At 39.4% G+C, this 21,112-nt stretch overlaps 2 protein-coding genes across 4 annotated transcripts in view; both read right to left on the bottom strand.

Annotated features, from left to right (window-relative positions):
- LOC106129687 (protein groucho) overlaps positions 1-21,112 on the bottom strand; it is a 64,360-nt gene that overhangs the window by 13,278 nt on the left and 29,970 nt on the right. For all 3 annotated transcript variants that reach the window (XM_013328326.2, XM_060948411.1, XM_013328327.2), the window contains 2 exons: positions 13,439-13,637; positions 4,361-4,386 (listed from right to left, as the gene is read on the bottom strand). In XM_013328326.2, coding sequence (XP_013183780.1) covers positions 4,361-4,386; positions 13,439-13,637 — 225 coding nt within the window. The remainder of the gene's footprint in view (positions 1-4,360; positions 4,387-13,438; positions 13,638-21,112) is intronic.
- On the bottom strand, positions 5,421-11,117 carry LOC132902612 (uncharacterized). The gene has a single exon (XM_060948410.1). The coding sequence runs from the start codon at positions 10,971-10,973 to the stop codon at positions 6,024-6,026; it is 4,950 nt and encodes a 1,649-aa protein (XP_060804393.1). The 5' UTR covers positions 10,974-11,117; the 3' UTR covers positions 5,421-6,023.

Genomic DNA, 21,112 nt, shown 5'->3' with positions numbered 1-21,112 from the left:
CGACGTACTATAGGTCGAGTTGAATTATATTAACATTTCCTTACACAAGTACGTTATAGAATTCACATATAAATGACATTGGTTAATATTAGATTCTGTTACAGTGCAACCACAGTCGGATATTGTTATGAGAGAGAGCTGAGGTGGCTGGGGGCGGCAGGGGGCGAACGCGATTCGATCAAGCTTGCATAAATCGATGCGATACGCCCCGATCGAGAACAAAGCCGCAAGCTCAAACCGAGACGAGCAATACCCTCACCTAGGTCTGGGTACAGTCAGGCAAAACACGCCGAAGACGGCTCTCAAAGAATTCCGAGCCAGTCCCAGCCTTTCGGGTGTGCCGAGCGGTGCGCGGCGTAGCTTGCATTCAAATTGTTTGAAATTACTAAAGTTATTCAGGAAGGCTGCTGGCGCACAAATGTTGGAGGTATGGAAGAACGCATTAACTACTTTACATGTAAAATGAGATTCTACGACTACAAAGTTTTGTTGTCATTGAGCTACGTAGCTTCGAATGCTGTTCTTTTAGGTCATGCAAAACTATACGATTTAGTTATTTCCTACAATAACTTGTTTTAGAATGAACGGATGACTGGATGATAAAATATCCAAAATTCAGAAAAGATAAGAATATTGAATCTTTTATTGATTATTATGGTTATTAAATCATCGGAAATACTTATTACATCAAACGTTTATACGCTGCTGAATAATTTATAGCTGTTGAACAGCTATATATTCAGCAGCGTATTGTTTTATCTAACATGTAACCAATTCTATAGAATTACTAATTTATGATTCAGGTTTCTGTCGAGTGTTGCATGCGCATCCGGCGGCGTTAATAAGTGTGAATAAGTATCGCGCGCACGTCTCGAAGGCAACCGAGCGTGTTTCATAAACATATTCAACACAAATCATGATTAACTCTGTTGCACGATTATAAATTCATGAGACACAAAGTCCCTTACTGTATACACCGGGTAATCGGCATGGAATATAATCCGGGATGCAGCGTAATCTATGTTATTCTGTGTCGTAGTGGAGCAGCATAAGAAGATTAGCTCGTCTATCGTAGTGGGATGGGACATTAGTCGTGAATTGGGATCCGAAACAGTACGCTTTGGTGAATATCACCAATCAATCCGATTATCAAATATGTATCAGTATAAATTGATGCACTGAGCATCTCATTAACAAGGGCGTTGTAGAGCTTTAACGGTGTTAGGATTTATCCATTGCTTAATCCTTGCATAAGTTCATATATACTGCACATAGTTCATATACTGATTCTGGTTTGGGATTGGAAAATCCAAAAATAAGAGAATAGGATTTTTAAGTTTATTCAAATATTTCTGTATACGTTTCCATATTTACCCAACTTGAGAAAATAAAAACAGATTTTAATACCAGTCAGTGTTAGCGCATTGTCGCTAGTGTATTGTCTTAGAATAATAACAGCTTTGAGAACGAACACTAGCATCTAACTAAGATTAGCTGAGAAAGATCGCTGTGCCGTCAAACTTTGATAGATGGATAACTCCTCGACACTACCTACTTACCTTATCCATTATCAGATGGCTTTGTGTGATAAAACAGATTCTTCTGACTAAACATTAGATTGACATGGCTTGCTCATTGACAGAGACATATTAGTTTCGAGATTCACGTAGGACTTTCAAGTAGTACAACAACAAATTTGCTGATTAAGATAACGGACAGATATACTTTAAAGACGATTGATCGATTGTGTGCTAAAGATACAAGGAAAACAAATTAATCCTTAGTTTTGTTGACTGGACTTGCTCACAAACAGTATCAAAAGTCAAGAGAAAGAAAAAGTATAAGAAAAACGCAGACGAGTCTACCGTACAATCTGTTTCACTTTAGGCCGTCTTAATAATTACAAGTGGCCATTCCTTCCAATTAAGAAAGTCCCGGGCGATAAATTGCGAAGGCCGTCGCACGTCGCCCGCCGCTCTGCGACTGTTGTTATACGCGCGTAAACACGAACAGCTAGGGCTGCCGCGCCAAGAAAAAAAGTTCATTACAGTTCTGTTTCAATGGTTTCATAAATTGCTCTAGCTCTGCCCACCTTGATTAATAAACTCTTATTTACACGCACCGCTGCTGCCTTAATTAAAGGAGCGCACCTTTAAATACGCAACAGCCCAGGCATATCGCAGAACGAACGTAAATTTATTCTAACCGGAGTTTTTTTCGGCATCTATTAAATAAAGAAGTCGAGGAGAATGCTAAACAAGGTTGAGCGGCCCTCGCCCTGCGAGTTTTCCACTTGAAGTGGTGAGCGGGTGGCGGGGCGGCGTGCGGAGCTGGGGTCACGGGGGTGTTATTCAGAGTGGCTTAGATAAGGTAAGGAGGATGAAGAGGCGAGATGCGCGGCGTAATGAACCGGCTCCGACCAGTTTTTGTGTGGTTCGGGCGTCTAAATTGAATATTAGGCGCGATTTGAGAGCGAATGAGCGGCGGTAGAAATAAATCCGCGGTTATTATGTTACCCAAATGAGATTGTGGAAAGGCTCGCCCTGTTAGGCTTAGGGTCGCTGCTCATAATTTCGCTTCGGTGTAAATTGGCTGTCGTAAACTTGGTTATGTTCTGTAGATATTTAAAAGATATTCTATGAAGTTCAAAAATATTACAAAGCGAATGTTTGTATTAAACGATTCTTATAATTTTGTTGAGCGTGCATTCGTAGTTATACAATCAACCAGCTGCAGCGTAAGTTCCTCCATTGTTAAAATAAACAACAGCTCGATGTATCGGAAAATCAAATAGGTAGCGTGCGATGTTTGCAAATAAACAAAGAGTGGGCTGCATTTGCAATACAACAGTGTAGCACCTCCGTGATTCGCAGTAAAAACATTCGCTGGACAAACGGCGAGGCACGACCTGAAACCTGACGTGGAGTTTCGTAGCAAAGACGCGCTCGGTTTATGTAAACTTTATTACTGCTTGCACTCGTGCCCCCCGCCTCCCCAGCTCTCGTCGCCTCAAAATTGTAAGGCGCGTCCGTGCATTACTCAGCTCGCCGCATGTTTGCACAGATCGACAGCGGCGTGAGTAGACTGCTAACACCGCCACCGCGATCGGGGTCACACTGCAAGATAAACTCTTCACGTACCCTCCTCAACTTATAAACTTGCTTACCTCACCTAACTCCGCTAACAAGTTTCGTTAAAGTAAGCTATAATGCTCTATTATAAAAATTTCTCTTGAATTTCCCAATGAGTTCGTGAATATTTTAACAACGCATCTCACACTCATGAATTTTAAATAAAAGATATGAAATATACCGAACCGTAGATTTGGAAAGAAATCGTTTACATTCTACCGATATACATAGAATTTCTAAGTTATCTTTACATTATTTTTCCAAAAAAAAAAAACATCAATATTAACTTCAAACAGCGAACAAGTACGAGTATACCAAAATGTCAGAGAGAAGTAGGTTAGTGCAACAAAGACAAGTTATAAAGTAGGGGGTGCGGTATCGATTCGCATGCATTTCGCTCGCAGAGGCGGCACATCTGTGCGGTGTGGCTGCGTTCAGGCGAGCACAACAACCAGGGTGGCGCGCGGAGCCACCCTTGGCGGAGTAGCACGATAGCCGACATTCGCAACACCTAGCGACGCACTCGCGAAATACTCATGGGTGGCTCTTTGTAATATTTCTGAATATTTTTTAACTTAATATGTTATTATTAATTACTTATTTTTACTAGTAGGTATGTGTTAATATTTCTATTGCGTTAAAATGTAGTTTTATATCATTTTGTTCATTTTTTAAATTGGTATCCAGCGACCGTCAGAGGAGGGTCAGAACCGGATCATGTTTGTATTAAAATATTTCCCAAAATATTCCCGCGATCAATATTTATATTGATTTTTAACTACCTTAATGTAGGTACTGTACCTTTAATGCAGGTTTTTATTCAACTTACCAAAATAAAACTTCTTTGCGCATACTTAAAAAAATAATAATACAGATCTTCTTATAAGTTCGTAGAGAAACCATCTTTATTTATGGATAAATAAGGATACCGCCGCTTATACGCAAGTGTAGTGCATTGTACATACACAATGCGCTACATGCACAATCAAAAATTATTACAAATTGAAAATTCATATAAATCGGTGTCAACCCTGCCTGTGCAAGGGTGTGCCTCTTGCCACCCACTTGTTCCTGGGCCGTGTTATGAAATCAACGTGTTCGAGCGCAACACTCGCTCGCTCCCAAATGGAAAACGCAGTGTGACGCTTGTCGAGGAATTTTTCAAAGCGAATATTTTCCTCATTTCTAAACAAACTAAGTGAAATTGGAAAAAGTTACTCGGTACTCACATGCCTTTCCTCTGCTGAACTGATACCTGCAAAAGGTAAATGTTACGTTAGAAATATTTCTGTAAATTGATTTGTTCTTCAGCAATAAGTACATAACAATTTGCAGACTGCTGTTTTGGTATAATGATGCAAGGTGGTGTCAACAACATATCTTGGATGTTTCTCTTATCATGTCGAAACTTTACATATAAAATCCTGAACGTCGCAATACCGTGTCCCATAAAAAAGAAGGCATAGAAGTTAAACTTTGTCAACCCGAAATTACAACCAAAAGTAATTATGTCTGTTTAAGTCTGTATTAAAATGTTACTGGAGGTTTCAATTATATTTTTTGTGAATACTCCAAAGTGTCTTTATTTTCCACGTGCGTGTTGCGTAATTTTTTTTTTGTGAAATTTCGATAGTTTTTGTGTGTAGAAGGTTTTTATTTTTAATTATCTGACATATGCTTGTTCAAAATTTTAAGGCCTTAACATGAGCACGTCTGCGCTCTCTTTATTAATGCCCTAAGCTTGGGCGGTCGGGTGTAAAGTGCTCTATGAATATTGCAGAGCCTGTCGCCGTCACGCGTACACAGAGCCGAATAACTTCCCAACATACGTATCTACTTACAGTAGGTTTCAACAAACATATTTATATACTTAAGCCGTTGATAAATTTGGATGAAGGGAAAAAATTATGCAAAGAGGCATCGTTTTATGTTTGTATGTAAGCTAGACATAAAGATAAATCGGTTTCTTATATGAAATCGAAGAAGGAATGCTTAAATATTAAAAGTAGGTATACTTGAACTGATTAATAATGTTTTTGCAATTTTCAAGTAGTTATCGTTCATGGTTCATGGGTAACATAACATATTTGGAAGAAACGAAGTACCTACCTCTCGTAAAAATTGTTTATTTAACATTTGTAAAAAATTTAATTTATGCGCATCAAACCAAAACTATCCTTACAGTGAGTACTAACACAAAGGTCTATGCACCGCATGATCCTAACCAAATACGTTCATGCAGATAATTGTTAGAACGGTTGAGGCTGCAAATTGGGTGGTGGGCGATCGTGTGACAGTCCCGACCGGAGCACTTAGGGCGGCATGCCGGAATTAGCTCCGTCGCCCGTCGCCCGTAGTCGTCAGACGCATCAATCAAAGCCATACGAGGCTTTATATACCGACGGACATGATGCCGCACAACGTATGCGTCGAATGATCGAGATCTTGTCTATTTAATAGAACGAAAGCTCGAATCTTGTTGTACGGTTGAATAAGGGTTACTATGGTTTGTACTACTCTTTAAAGGAAAACCAACGTGTAGACGGGATGATTGTTTATTTGCAACTGATTCACATAATGACAGCTCCTATCAATTGGACAATGCATTTGAACATCGAACATTCCGCCCGCCAAAGGGCTGTTACAGGCCTTTAAATAACAAAAATAATGAAAGAACATGTTATTCTTAGAATGAACATTTGCATTAAGTACCTAACAGCTATAATAAACTTTAAACAAAAAGCATATAAAACTAAATATTAATTATTTAACTTTCTTATAACAATTTATAAGTAAAACCTACATGCCATATACTAAATAATGAAATTAACTTAGCCCTTTCGTTAAATGAAACTAAATATGAAAATAATTCTATGAAATAAACAAAGTTCATTATTCACTATCAATAGGCAATAGACATAACTTGGTGATAGGTCTTTTCACAATTTTATCACCGCTTTTAACACTGTAAACCCTGGTTATACCGTCAGTTCCGGGATGTTTCTCCGTTACTCGTCCAAGTAGCCATTTACCAGGAGGCAGCCCATCAGTTTTGATGAGAACTATTTGACCGATTTTAAACTCGTCTACCTTTCTTAACCATTTGGGTCTTTGTTGAAGTCGAGACAAATACTCATCTTGCCATCTGGTCCAAAACTCATTAAGTAATTTCTGCGTATAACGCCATCTGGATAAATGACTCATAGAAGAGAAATTTTTCTGGCGAGACGGTACTACTATAGGGGCCTCACCAATCAAGAAATGTCCAGGGGTAAGAATTTCAAAACTATCTGGATTTGTATCATCAACTGGGCACAGTGGTCTCGAATTTAAACAAGCCTCCACCTGACATAAAATTGTACTCAGTTCTTCGAAAGTCAGGTGGGTATTAAGTATCCTTTTCAGGTGATATTTCAGAGACTTGACGCCTGCTTCCCAAAGTCCGCCAAAGGTGGGACTATGCGCCGGGATGAAGTGCCACTGAGTGCCGTCCAATGCAAGTTTTTCTGAAATTTCTCCTTCAAACTCTAATTTAGCTTCTTTCCATTCCAGTGCTAATTCTTTGTTGGCGCCGATGAAATTACGTCCCTGATCACTCCACAGGTTGGTACATTTGCCTCTTCTTGCTACAAATCTCTTAAAAGCTCCTATAAAGGCTTCTGATGTTAAATCACCTACAAGTTCTAGGTGAATAGCTTTCGTAGCCATGCATATAAAAATTGAAATGTAACTCTTGCTGGTTTTTGCACCTCGACCTTTTGACATTAGTACCTGATAAGGACCGGCAAAATCAACGCCACTATTACAGAAGGGTCTAGCTGGAGTCACACGTTCTTTCGGTAGATCACCCATGAGTTGTGTTCTAGTAGCAGCACTCTGTTTGGCACAAATTAAACATCGATGAATGCAGGATTTTACTGTTCTTTTAGCATTGATAATCCAGTACCTTTCCCTCAGAAATGTCAACATTAATTGAATTCCGCCGTGTAATGTCTTTACATGAGCATCTGCCACAAGAAGTAATGTTAAAGGATTCTTTGCACTTAATATTATAGGGTTCTTCTTCGAGTTATTCAAATTAGCATGGCGAATCCTACCGCCCACCCTGAGAATATTATTTGCGTCAATGAAAGGATGTAAGGATTTAAGATTGCTTCTCCTTTTAACCCTGCCTCTTTTCCTTAGATCAACCATTTCTTCTTCAAAATCCTTTTTCTGTACAATTCTTATGCACACATCGAGTGCGCTTTCCAACTCTTCCGTTGTTATAGGTACATCTAAAGTTTTAACTCCATAACTTTTATATTTCAGAAATCTTTTGCAATAAGTTATTGTTTTTAACAGTTCTTTCAACGTGTCAAAATCTTCAAATTTGGTAAGTAAAAATTCTTTATTATCTTTATCATCTTCTATATAATTATCTTGTACTTTAGTATTTACTAATATATCTCTTCTTATCTCTAATTCTGTTATTAAGTTGTTCATTTTCTTCACAGGTAGCTCTTCATTCTTCAGCCAGTTTGGTCCCTGCCACCACAATAGATTGTTTTGTAAATCAGGTAGTAATAAACCTCTAGAAGCCAGGTCAGCGGGATTCTCATCAGTTCGGACATGATACCATTTGTTTCCAATGTTGTCTAAAATTGTAATCACTCTATTTCTGACGAAAGTTTGCCATCGAATCGGATCTCCTTCCAACCATGCTAAAACTATCGTGGAGTCAGTCCATGCAAAAAACTGATCTTTAGGAATTCGAGCAGCTTCACTAATTTGTTTCAGCAATTGCGATAAAAGAACTGCACCACGCAACTCCAGCCTCGGTAAAGATACTGGCTTAACTGGCGCAACTCTTGTTCGAGCAGCGATGAGGCTTATCTTAAAATTTCCATCATTAGTTCGGGCTCTAAGGTAAGCAACTGCTCCATAAGCTTTATTAGACGCATCGCAATACCCATGCACAGTGACTTCATTTAAATTGTCTTGAGTAGTGTTCATCCATCTCTTTAATTTTATTTGTTTTAGGTGTTCATAACTATTTCTTATATTAATCCATTCCTCTTTTGTTTCAGAATCGAGATCATCATCCCAGCCGACTCCTTTTAACCATAACTTTTGTATTAATATTTTTGCAGGAAGCAATGCAGGGGCCAGCCAACCGAGCGGATCGAAAAGGTGTTGGATCTCTGCTAATATAGATCTTTTATTTATGACTTTTTCTAAATAAGGCAACTGAAAATGATACTGAAACACGTCTTCCCCCATATTCCAGGAAACTCCAAGTGCTTTAGTCATCCCATCTAACTTGATATCTAGTTTTACTTTTATACTTCTGTTAGACGGCTTAATCTGTTTAAGAAATTCTGAGCTATTAGATGTCCATTTTTGTAGATTCATACCTCCTCTTTTAAGAATTTCAGCTATATTCATCGCTGTGTCTAAAGCTTCAGATACAGTATCTGATCCAGACATTAGGTCATCCATATAAAAGTCTTCGTGGATCGTTTTTGCTGCCACTGGATGTTCCTTGCCTTCATCTTTTGCGATTTGTTGGAGCGTCTTCACCGCCAAGTAAGGAGCACAAGCTGTGCCGAAAGTAATTCTTAAAAGGCGATAGTCTTTTATTGTTCCAGTGGAGTCTCGCCAGAGGATGCGTTGAAAGTCTGCGTCTTCTTTTGTTACTAAAATTTGCCTATACATCATTTGGACATCTGCCGTAAAACAAACTCGTTTCATTCTCCACCTTATAATAAGCGATCTCATATCTTCCTGTATTTGTGGTCCAACCATCAGTTCATCGTTAAGAGATACGTGATTTGAACCTTTTGATGATGCATCAAACACTATACGGACCTTAGACGTATCCCTATCTAGTTTTATCACTGCGTGGTGAGGAAGATATACTGCTGGATTGTTCTTTTCATTTTCCGGAACTTCTTCTAGATGATTTAATGTTTTATATTCTTCAAATACTTTTGTGTATTCTTCCTTCAATAATTTGTCCTTCCTAAATCTTCTTTCTATTTGTTCTAATCTTCTAATAGCTATCTCTCTAGTGTTTCCGTTTCGACATTGAGGATTATCAGTCTTAAATGGTAATTTTACCACGTATCTCCCTTCTTCTTGTCTACTATATGTTTCTTCAAATAGACGTTCACATCTCTCTTCCTCCTTTGTATATTTCTTCTTTGTGTCAGGCTCTATTTCCCAAAAGCTCTTCAGCATGTTGTCTATGTCTAGCTGATGATGCATGACAATTATTTCTTCAGAGGAAGATGTGTCTTGTATTGCTCCAAATAAGATCCAACCAAGGTGTGTGTTTTGAGCGCATGGTGAACCTAGGGGACCTTTGATTAATTCATTCTTCAAAATTTGGGAACAAACTTCAACACCAAGAAGAAGGTCGATTCTTCCTACTTCATTAAAATTGGGATCAGCTAAGGTGAGTCCTCGTAAATGTGTCCAATTGTTTGATGGTATCTTAATAGTCTTTGTTGGCAGGTGTGTGGTCAATTGTGTGGCCATAACATAGGCTTTCATACCGAGCTTGAACGTATCATCATGATTGAATAAAAGTTCCAGCTGTACCACGTGCTTAACTGTAGTCTTGGTTGAACCCACACCTGTGATGTTTCCCTTAGCCGATTTTCTCTTTACTTTTAATGTTTGAGTTGCTCTTTCGCTAATGAAATTAGCTTGGGATCCCGGATCTACTAACGCGCGCAATATTGTTACGTATCCTTTCTCATCTCTTACAGGGACCAATGCGGTAGCGAGCAAAGCTGTAGACTTCTTCGCTGTGAAATGAGTTGCTATTGCGTCGTTTGTTTCTTCGTCTTCCTGTTGTTCATCTTTTGTGTCATCAAGTTGGCTGTGGTGAGTTTGTACATTGTCTGCAGTTTGGGATTCCCTCTTTTCGTGAAGCAAAGTGTGGTGTTTTCTCTTACAGATACGACAGGTAACTGGCAAACGACATTTCCATGCTGAATGACCTTCAGCTAAACAATTGAAGCATAGGTTTTTGTTTCTTACAAATTCACTTCTTTCCCGCGGCTGCAGTTTACCAAATACCTTGCAGTGACTTAAGGTATGGTCTTCATTACAGTTAATACAGGTCTGGACCGAAGATGTTGCTGCGGCCGTTACGTGAAATGACTTGCCCTTGAATGCTTGAGTCTTCTCTCTTGTGATGGAAGTTATCGGATTGTTTGTGTTAGTAACCAGCTCCAGTGTTCTAAATTTCCCTTCTAGGAATTGTTTCAAGTCACGCCAACTAGGTAATTCATTAGGTTTCAATTTATAAGCGTGTTCTTCCCATGACTTATGACTCTCGAAATCTAATTTTTGCACCACATGATGAATAATAACTGGATCCCACGAAGTAGTAGATATTCCTTCATTTATAAGGCCATTCAAACATTTTTCGGTAGTGTCTAGAAGCATCTTGATTTGAGTTGCAGTCTGACTAGCACATTTCTTTTGTCCAAATAAACGTTTGAGTAAAGAATTCACAACTAGGCGTTTATTCGCGTAACGATTCTTAAGAATTTCTCGTGCTTGATCATAATTAGCTTCAGTCACCTGAATATGCCTTAATAATGCCTCAGCCTCACCAGTGACACTCGCTTTCAAATAGTGTAGTTTTTGCACTTTGCTCAGTGAATTGTCGTTGTCTACAAGCGATGAAAATAAATCGTCGTAATTAGCCCATTCTTCATATTTCCCCGAAAATTTTGGAAGTTCTATTTTTGGTAACTTTGCACAGCTTAAATTCGAGTGCGAGGGATGTTGAGGAGAACTACGCGAAGATTGCGATACCGTTGTCGGCGTTAACTTTTCCAGCATATCTTTCAAATCGCCTTTGATACATAAATAAAGTTCTTCGATTATGTCAAATTCCTCATTGGCTAAATACGGGATTTTATCATGCTTTTCTATGTCCGTTTCTTGAATCAATGATGAATGTGCCTCGAGAAATTTCTCCCAATATTCATGTATGCATTCTATTTTACTCTCTATATATCCTTTTGTGAGTCTTGTTTTAGGACATTTTTTCAGATTTGATTGGGTTTTCTTTAATTGGCTTGCAAGATTTTCTATAACACGTAAATGTTCCATAGTGAGTGAGTGAAAGTTTCGGTTGTCTTAGCGAACTTCTAACTATCCAACAATATATTTCACGTTCTAAGTCCACACATAACTTGATGCGATGAACGGTAATTACATTAATTTTGTTTAATATGTCCATAAATGTAAAACATTTTCCATACGCGTAATTGCAAACTCACTATAAAATGTCACAATGTCAAATTGCAAATGTCTTTATATTTTACCAATAAAGTCTTACGAAATCACAAGGCAATCACTTGATAATATATTATTTCTTTACATTTAAATACGACAAATCACTTGATGTTATTTATTTTATAAAATAGCTTCACTTCGATAGTTCAATTTTTCACGCAGAGCTTCAGTCATTGGTCTATGTATCGATAACATCCGGCCGAATTGCGACCATATGTACGGTTGAATAAGGGTTACTATGGTTTGTACTACTCTTTAAAGGAAAACCAACGTGTAGACGGGATGATTGTTTATTTGCAACTGATTCACATAATGACAGCTCCTATCAATTGGACAATGCATTTGAACATCGAACACTTGTATTAAAAAAATGTATAACTTGGAAGAGATAATAGCAGTGCATTCAGCAAAATGCCATGAAGTCATTTAATTGGTTCTTTTTTTGTACGAGTAGATGTCAGTTAAACTGATTTAAAAATGTCATAATAAGTATTACGTCGAACAAAACATTATACTAAACGTTGAGCCAAAGAATTTTAATAACGATACGTATGTACTTGAATAGAGTACGATCATCGGCAAGATCCGCGTCGATGTCACCTCAAGCTTGCCAATAATTGCTAACCCCTTCCATTACTATGCACGTTCCGTATATATGTAGCACGTAGATACCAGATGTCGTATTAGCAGGCGTACTGCCACAATTAATTTAAATGCAATAGCCTCAATTATTGACCGACTATTCAACCATTCCATCCGCTTATGCATGAATGAACTATGCATATTAGTATAGTTGTAATCGGAATGATGCAACATATCATGCCTATCTGACTAATAAGTTCGTGTCGTGAGTACTTGTCTTTAATTAAATTAATTTATATTTATAACGCGCACATATCGTGATTCGATCGTTGATTAAATTTCAAACTATTAGCTAAAGTGCACACGTGCAATTAGGCACACATTAAAACGCGAAGTTTGTACTGGACCACAGCCGCATACACTCAAGTCACCCGCAAAATTACGTTACTAATTGACTAAAACACGCGACGCTCACACCAGCAAGGAATAATTAATTGAGCGCTGGCAAGGTAGGGTGGAGGGGGCCATCTGCGCGGTAACTCTTACATCAGTACACCGATAATGGCACAAATTAGCCAGGGAAGTGGCAGGCGGCGGAGCAGGGGTCGAGGGTGCGGAACGGGGGGGGGCGCTAAGCCGGAACATCCCGGAGCGCAGATTACCGCTTGCTTTTGTAATTAACCGGAGCGACGGGCGGCTTCCAAATCCATTTCTGTGTTACATTTTCATTTGTGGCGCGCTCGTCGGCTGCGCAGGGATTACTCGCGCTCCGGTGAAAACTGAAAACCCCGCTCCCTATTGTTTGCCAGGAACATAGATTTAACGGCACGAGAAATATAAACTACGAATTTCGATCATCTAGGGCTTTGACAAGGGAATATTTTACCGAATCCAATCCATATCTGTTTACTTATTCTGTCCAAATACGCACGCATAGATAGGCACCAATTCGAAGAAGTGACTTATTCATACTCTCAAAGCAATATCGAGCGCGCCGTAGCCGTCAGCGATCCGAAAACACGCAAACAGTGAGTTCAAAAAGCCTCTCGAAGCTAGTAAATATTGAAACAGAAGTGGGATCGGAGACGTATGCCGGCGGGCGCGGCGTGGGGAGGGAGCGGGAAGGACCGAGGAGGGCTCTAATAGTCTCCAGTGGCGCACAGCAAACAAGACGAACATACAAACACGACAGCTCTTCAAATATTCATCTTATGTATCGAACCGTTATGTCTCACTTGCCAAGATTGCTTTTGCGGGTTTTTGCGGAGGGATTAACGCTATATCTTGCTGCTTTACTTACAACTATTCTTATAAAATTACCTTATAAAATTTTATAAAGCATTTACACTGTCGGAAAAATTTAAGGTGCCCAAGGTCCTAAGACAATAAACTAAATAATAAATGTAAAGTCCATAGAAACTTACCATTTCCTTTGTCGTCTGATCTGTGTAAATCTGGTGGCTTAGCAAGTACTGAAAGGGGATGGTGAGGTACTCCAAGGCCTAGTAGCCCCGCTGGGGGCAAAGCACCTTGGCCGAGGAGTGGAAGGGGCGGCGCGCCGTGTGCTGGTAAATGTGCCGCGTGCATCTGTTGCAGTAACCGCGGAAGGTCTGGCCTTTGTTGCTGAAACAAATTAAATAATCCGTCAGATATCATAATAATATTCCCTAAACTAAAACTTAAAACTTGTGTATTGTCGAACCTTACTAGGTATTTACTAGACAGATAACATCCTACATAATATTATTTCCTATTATAATTCGTCTCAGGGATTGTGCAAATATGTAACCATAATAATTCAGTATATGAGATTGTTTATACGTGCTAAAAGCTCTTAGATTATATAATAGTAAAACCATCTGCAATCGTAAATATATTACGTTAGATAAATAAGCCAAGCCACTATTAAAGTTCGGAGTGTTGACAGTCAAAGTGAATTGATGTGTCACCGCAGAGCTCCGTGCATTTTTAAAACGAAGCTGAGCCAAATTAAAAAGTCCTCCACGGCCCCCTTGCGCCACGATATTTTAAATTTTAAATGAGAGCTTCGCCGGCGGCGACGACTGAGCGAAATTGATTACTCTTTCTCCATTATTCCCCTTTTCCTCTTTTCCTGCGCTTCCCGTTCATATCTCGTCTCATTTAAAGCTATCGTCTGCTCTTGTGGTGGTTTAATATTAGTTTATCTACAAACGCGAACTGAGTAATCATTTTAATATTTTAATTAAATAGTGTTTTATTTCGTTGGACAGACAAACAAACATCCAATATTAAGATTATCTGGCATGGCCATAATTATGTAGAGGATTTTAATAAAAAATGGACCATTTTTCTCAAGTTGAAATACGCCTAATTCCGGAAGGAAAGAAACTAAATTCCGCCTTTAACTCTTTATCAGAAATGCCTTTAAACAATAATAATGCCGCTCGCAGTGAAGTTTTTCAAGGCTGTATTTTATAAATACGTAACGCTACGATCCTATTCACCTCACTCACTTGATTCACACTCGTAATTATGACCGCTACACTACTCCCGCAAGTTGATCGCCCTCGCCTTCACTCGTCACTTGCGCTGCCGTTACGCCAAGCTTTTTCCGCTCGGCCGAGCACGTTCTTTTTTTTAGCCGCCGAAAATTAATTGGATTTTCGCCGAGGGTGGAACATATTTTTTATTGGCCGCTCACAGCTGTGATTTATTGTGTGTCAAAAGGTGGCGAGCGCCACTTAGCTGGGAGTGCTTTTTTACAAGGGGGATTTTATAATTCGAATTCTAGAGCTTTCACTTAAGTAATTAAACTAAATATCTTAATGAGAAATAGTAGGAATGACAATAAATTCTGTAAATTAATTAAAAAATCTGTAAATATGATATTAAAAAAAAAGACAAATTTAATTAATTTCAGTTCTGCTTATATTAGTTTATCAAGTAAGTATGCTGGAGAAATAATATCTAAAAATTACTTTTTAAGTAAAATATTTTATAATGAAATGTGTTAACAACTCTATAAACTCAACTAATTCGTATTCCTAGCGTAAATACGTGTATAATTCAGGATATCTAAGTTGACCCACAAGTTATTTAATCTAAGTGAGCCTGTGAAGCTAGCGTGCCGCCACCGCGCCGGTGTCAGCTCGTTATTCTGCGGCGGATCCCAATGCCACAGCTATCGTTATCGAGAGCTCCCGTCTCACCCTGAACCCATTCCACTTCACCCCGCAATACTCCCGCTTCACCCCACTCGCCTGTTATGAATGACAATAACGCGCGATACCTCACGGCATTTTTTCCACAGCATATTTAGACGTGATTAAACACACCCGATAGGCCCCTCGGATTAAAACTCACTCCCCTAACGACTTTTCCATCCATTTACTTATCTCTCCGCGAACTTTGCTGTTTGTATTGTCAACCAAATTAAAGTTTGATTAAGTTTCCTTTGAGACAACAAAGAGCCTTTATCAAGATTATTTTTTGATAGGTATGTTTTTAGCTTAAATAACGCCTAAGCAGTTTATTGCTCCGGGTGTTTACAAATTAAAATTTGTTAAACCAAGAAGTACCTACTTTTGACGAAATGCTTTGGGTTAAATAAAAATATCTTCTTTGTTGTGTTGATTTGTATTAGCTTCGGCGAATTGTTTTTTATTCTTTTCTTCAGAAATATTCAAGAAATTTGTTCTTCCCACCAACCCTTAAAATCTCAGTAGCATTTTCTACAAAATATTAGCAGACTAGCGCTGTCTCCGAAGCCTTTGTTGTGAGAAAAATGCGCTGCCGAGTGTGGGTGCGGGTTTTCACGGCACATTTAGCACTGTCTATACGCCGCAGGGATTCCTATACATTCACAAATGGAGCATACGCACGCACTCATGTAAAAGTAAACACATTTCTTAAACAATTTTGTTTAAATTTTACTTTAAAAAATAAAATAAAAAAGCAATAAAAAAAAACATTGCAAACGTTTTGTTAAATGATGCATAAACGAGAATGGTAGCGGTTGCCGGTCAGTGGCACAAAACGGTGTCAACACAAACAACGTTTAAAAAGTATTAAAATAAATGAGCAGTTTAATTACAGATTACAATAATGAGCAGGTATCATTGGCATTTACATTTTAATTGGTTAACCGATTAGAGCAAATATTGGAGGCGTAATCAACAGGCATTAAGTTACAATTAGTTACGTTTAAATAGAGCCACGGAGAGGAGGAAAGTTTCCACTGTAACACACTTAAATAATTAAGAACAGTTAGTTGGCGGTTAGAGACGCATTAAAGTGCTATTACAGCGATTGGCTCACTGCCTCGGAAACAGATTTTGTTACATACATAATATGTATTAGTAATTGATTGACTATTGGAGTTATCAATTTTATGTCTTGATAATACTTCTTAGCACTGTATTTTTTTTTACAAGTTGCTAAGTGGTTACTAAGTGACATCTTTATAAATACATTACAGGTGAATGAATATAAATGCACTTATGTTGCGCGGAATACCTTTCGACTGGTTGGGCATTTAAACGCTATCTAATATTTTTTATTAAATAATAGATCACAGAACGAAGAACACGCCGTTTCATTTCCTCTTTTTGGTTATGGAGAAGGCCTTCGACTGTGTTTCTCGACCGAAAATCTGATGGGCACTGAGGTCTAAAGGGGTTCCAGAAGTGTATAAGCGATAGGATACATGAGCAGCCCCCATGGCTGCTCATGTATGCTGTTGATATTGCACTGGCGGATTCGGACAGGGGGACACTGGTGCAACGGGCTAACGCGTGGAAGGAATCACTCGAGAACGGTGGTCTAAAGCTAAATGTGGTGAAGACGGGAGTATATGGCCTGTAATAATAGGCGATCACCTGGTCGAGCGACTGGATCACCTTAAATGCTTGGGATCTGTACTCCATGCGTTCGGGGACATGAATTGCCACGTCAAGGCTCACATTACAGAGGCCTGGGCAACGTGGCGTAAGATGGCGGGTGTCGCCTGTGACCCCAAAAAGCCAATTAGGCTGAAAGGGCAGGTCTATAAATCCATCATTAGGCCTGTTCTGCATAACATGCTGTGCTGGATGTGTGGAGTATCACACAAGGTCCGCGTGAAGAACTGCCATATCAAGAGCCGCCTATGCTGGTACGGCAATGTCTTTCGGTAACAGCAGACAACTTGGGGAACAGATAGATGTCTGACCATACCGCTACCGTCGGGGCCGAACGGGCGGGGTAGAAGAGGCACGCCGAAAAGTTTAAGGCTGGACGTCGCAAAAGATGATAAACGAGCAAATGAACTGAAATCCGTGGACGCCGAAAACCGGACCAAGTGGAGATAGAAGTCGGAGAGCAGACCCCGGACCATGAAACACATCTGTGGAGGGTGCAACCGGGAACATGCAGAGATGAGAGATAAGAGATCAGCCTGATGAAGCCAAGTTTAATTGCATTGCCCTTAATTACATCTGTAATTTCCTAAACCGACCCAATTATTAAATTAAGATTTATTGTACAAAGAAATCCTAGTAATGAACCAGGTAATCATAAAACTGGTTAAACATAATAATATCTACTGATAATCACATAATATTTGCAGGAAGCCGTGATTGTTATTTGTTTCGAAATGTTTACATGTAATGGAACGTCAAAAGTTTGCCAATACGTATCGCTGTAGATTGGTTTCGCAAAATTAACTAACCAATGATTATTATTTTACTAGCGCAGTTTCCGCGCAATATGTTAACGACTTGTTTGCGGTAGGTTTTATAAAGTTGAAAATAAACGCAGTCCGCTTTTGAGATACTTTGTATAATGGATGTGTTGGCAAATTGTATTGGCTTTTACGACTAAGCTAAAAGGCTATAGGTACTTATTTTTAAAAGCCACGAGTTTGTTGCAATATTATATGAACATAATTATTAAAAATACTATATAAGTTATTTAGTTTCAAACATACATAAGTTATATACATCTTTTGTATTAATACTTAGTGCGAATTATAGTACTTACTTATTAACATAAAATAAATACTTAGGTATATGCATATTAATTGAAATATGTATATATGAAGCTTTATTTCCGTGAAAGAGAAAATTAATGCATTAGCCCAATATTTAGAAGGACCACTGAAGCAAGTTGCAAGTTCATAATATTTATCTGTGATCACATATGTGGAGCTATTTAAAAAGGCATCTGTCTTCTCTCTCTCACACTGTCTTTATGGTTAACCTTTTTTTTTCGGGACATATCCACAAATTACACAACATTAATGAAAAGTCTCTAAAGACCTATAGTATAGATAAAGCGGCTAATCCTGGGACCTTGACTGCTTGGACTGTGTGTTGAGTAGCTCAGCTTATTTAGCAGAAGCACAATCAAGACCAATTTTCAGAACAATTTCAGAAAAGTGCCGTGTGGTTCCCGGCACCATTACAAAAGAATAGGACCACTCCATCTCTTTCCCACGGATGTCGTAAGAGCCGACTAAGGGATAGACTTGGGATTCCTCTTTAATGTAAATCCCTGCCAATCTAAGGTCTGCCGCGCCGATGGATGCATGGCTAGGGGCGAGCCTAGTCTCGAGCGTGCCACTTCCGCCATGGGGTTGGGCGACCCCCAGGTAATGGCTAGCCTTACCCTGGCATGCGGGGCTCTGCTGGGGCGGACAAAATTTTTCCCTAGCGTCTCGTGGGAATCGCATGGATGCAAATTTTTTGAAAGAGCACCTAGATGGCGGCGATGGTGTCCGCACCCCATCACGTCTCGTTCCCGGCGGGAGCGGTATGCGGTCTGCTGAAAGCCGCTTTGCGACGATGAATGTAAGAGGAGGAATGAAGGATAAGATTGAGGAAGTATGCCAGATGATGGATGAAAGACGTTTGGATGTGTTGTGCGTGAATGAAACGAAGCGGAAAGGATGCGACGCGACGCAGCACGGCCCTTACACGGCGTATTGGTCTGGAATTTCCAGTACCAGCCGAGGCTGTCAAGGGGTCGGTCTAATTCTTTCTGCACGAATGGCTGAGTGCGTGAATGAGTATGAGTGTGTCAGCCCTCGTCTTCTATGGATTAGGCTGAAAGTTGGAATCACTCGGATCTTCGTTCTAGGTGTTTATGCACCTTGGGATGTGGGTTCGAGGGGTACAACATCAGCAAAAAGCGAAAACGAGGAGTTCTGGAATAGTGTAAGAGAAGTATTGAAAGTTACCAAGCCAAATGAGAAGATTATTATGTTAGGTGATTTTAATGGATGGGTGGGTGTAAAGCGTGATGGATATGAAAAGGTGCTTGGTGCGTTTGGTGACGAAAAGGTGAATGATAATGGAAGAAGTGTATTAGAAATTTGTCTAGAGTGGGATCTTTTTGTGTCGAACTCAATGTTTCAACATAAAGAGATCCACACCTACACAAGAGTGGAAGGTATTTTAAAAAGTATGATAGACTTTGTGATTGTAGATGAAAGATTGAAGAACAAAGTGCTGGATACCCGTGCATATCGCGGTGCTGGCATTGACTCGGACCATTTACTGGTGATATCCCGGATAAGGGGTATCTTCAATCGCTCGCGGCACAGGGTAAGGGAGCAAACCAGCGTTTTGGAAAGAGTAAAAGTAGAAAATTTGCAAGATATGGATGTAGGTAAGAAGTATATTAATAGACTGAAGGATGAATTTGAAGATTTAGAGGAAATGAGCGATATTGAAGATGGATGGAAGGAATTTAAAGAAAGAATTGTGAAAGTAGCTGTTGAAGTGTGTGGTGTAAGTAGAAGAAGGAAAGGAAAAAATCACAAAAATGCGTGGATGAGTAAAGATGTGCAAGAACTTGTGCGATTAAAGAAGAAAGCATGGCTGGATTTGTTAGCAGCAAAAGCTAACTTAAGAATGCAAGAGGTTATAGATGAAGATGTGAATGAAGCACGTAAGGAATATAAGAAAATGAAAGATTTGGTTAAGAAAGCTGTGATTAGAAAGAAAGAAGAGTATAAAGAGGATTTTGATAAAAGGCTATCAGAAGACTTTCAGTCAAATCTGAAAGTATTCTGGAAATCCGTAAGGTCAGCCCGAGGAAATACTATAACCAGAGAGCTGACTAGGATCAGATGCCAGGATGGTAGCGTTGTGAAAGGAGAAGAATGTGTACTAAAGATATGGAAGGACTATTTTGAAAGTTTATTTGAAAAAAAGGAAGGAAATAAGAAAGATTTCTGCTATAGCGAAGAAAAAGAGAATGAGATGGAAGGCGAAATTGAAATGTTCGAAATTGTGGAAGCACTTAAGAGTATGAAAGCGGGAAAGGCTGCTGGGTGTGATAGAGTGTCGGTCGAGATGCTTAAAGCAGGAAAAGGCGTAGTAGCTAGTCAGTTGTACTGCCTTTTCAATTTGTGTTGGAGAAGCGGCCGAGTACCAAAAGATTGGTGTAAGGCTGTTATCGTGCCACTTTACAAAGGAAAAGGGTCACAGCTGGACTGCAAAAATTATCGTGGTATAAGCCTGCTTAGCGTCGTCGGCAAATTGTATGCTAAGGTATTGATTAATAGAGTCAGGAATGAAACTGATGACAAAATATGGGATGCTCAAGCGGGATTTCGAAAGGGAATGGGATGTACTGATCAGGTCTTTTCCTTGCGGTGCATAGCCGAAAAGTTTTTGGCCAAGAGTCAAAAAGTCTATTGCACATTCGTAGATCTGGAAAAGGCCTATGACAGAGTTGAGAGGAATGAATTGTGGTCAGCACTTTCTATGCATGGGGTGAGCAGTCTCTTAATACGAGCACTGAAATCCTTATATGAGGATTCGAGTGCTTGTGTCAGGATAAACGGAGCGCACACTGAGTGGTTTAAGATTGAGAAAGGCGTTAGGCAAGGATGTGTTGCGTCACCGTGGCTGTTCAACCTATTTATGGATAGCTGTTTGACAGATTTGAAAGAGTCTAAAAGTGGATTAAGGATGAATGAGTTACTCGTCAAATGTCTGCTCTATGCCGACGATCAGGTTATACTGGCGTCATCAGCGGAGGAGTTACAGGAGATGGTAAACTGTATGCATGAAGCTTTAAAAGAGAAAGGAATGAAAGTGAACGTAAGTAAAACTAAAACACTGGTTTTT

Source organism: Amyelois transitella, chromosome 16 (genome assembly GCF_032362555.1).
Source record: "Amyelois transitella isolate CPQ chromosome 16, ilAmyTran1.1, whole genome shotgun sequence".
NCBI classification, from domain to species: Eukaryota; Metazoa; Arthropoda; class Insecta; order Lepidoptera; family Pyralidae; genus Amyelois; species Amyelois transitella.
The sequence above is the reverse complement of the archived record's forward strand: the minus strand, read 5'-3'. Positions and strand labels throughout refer to the sequence as shown.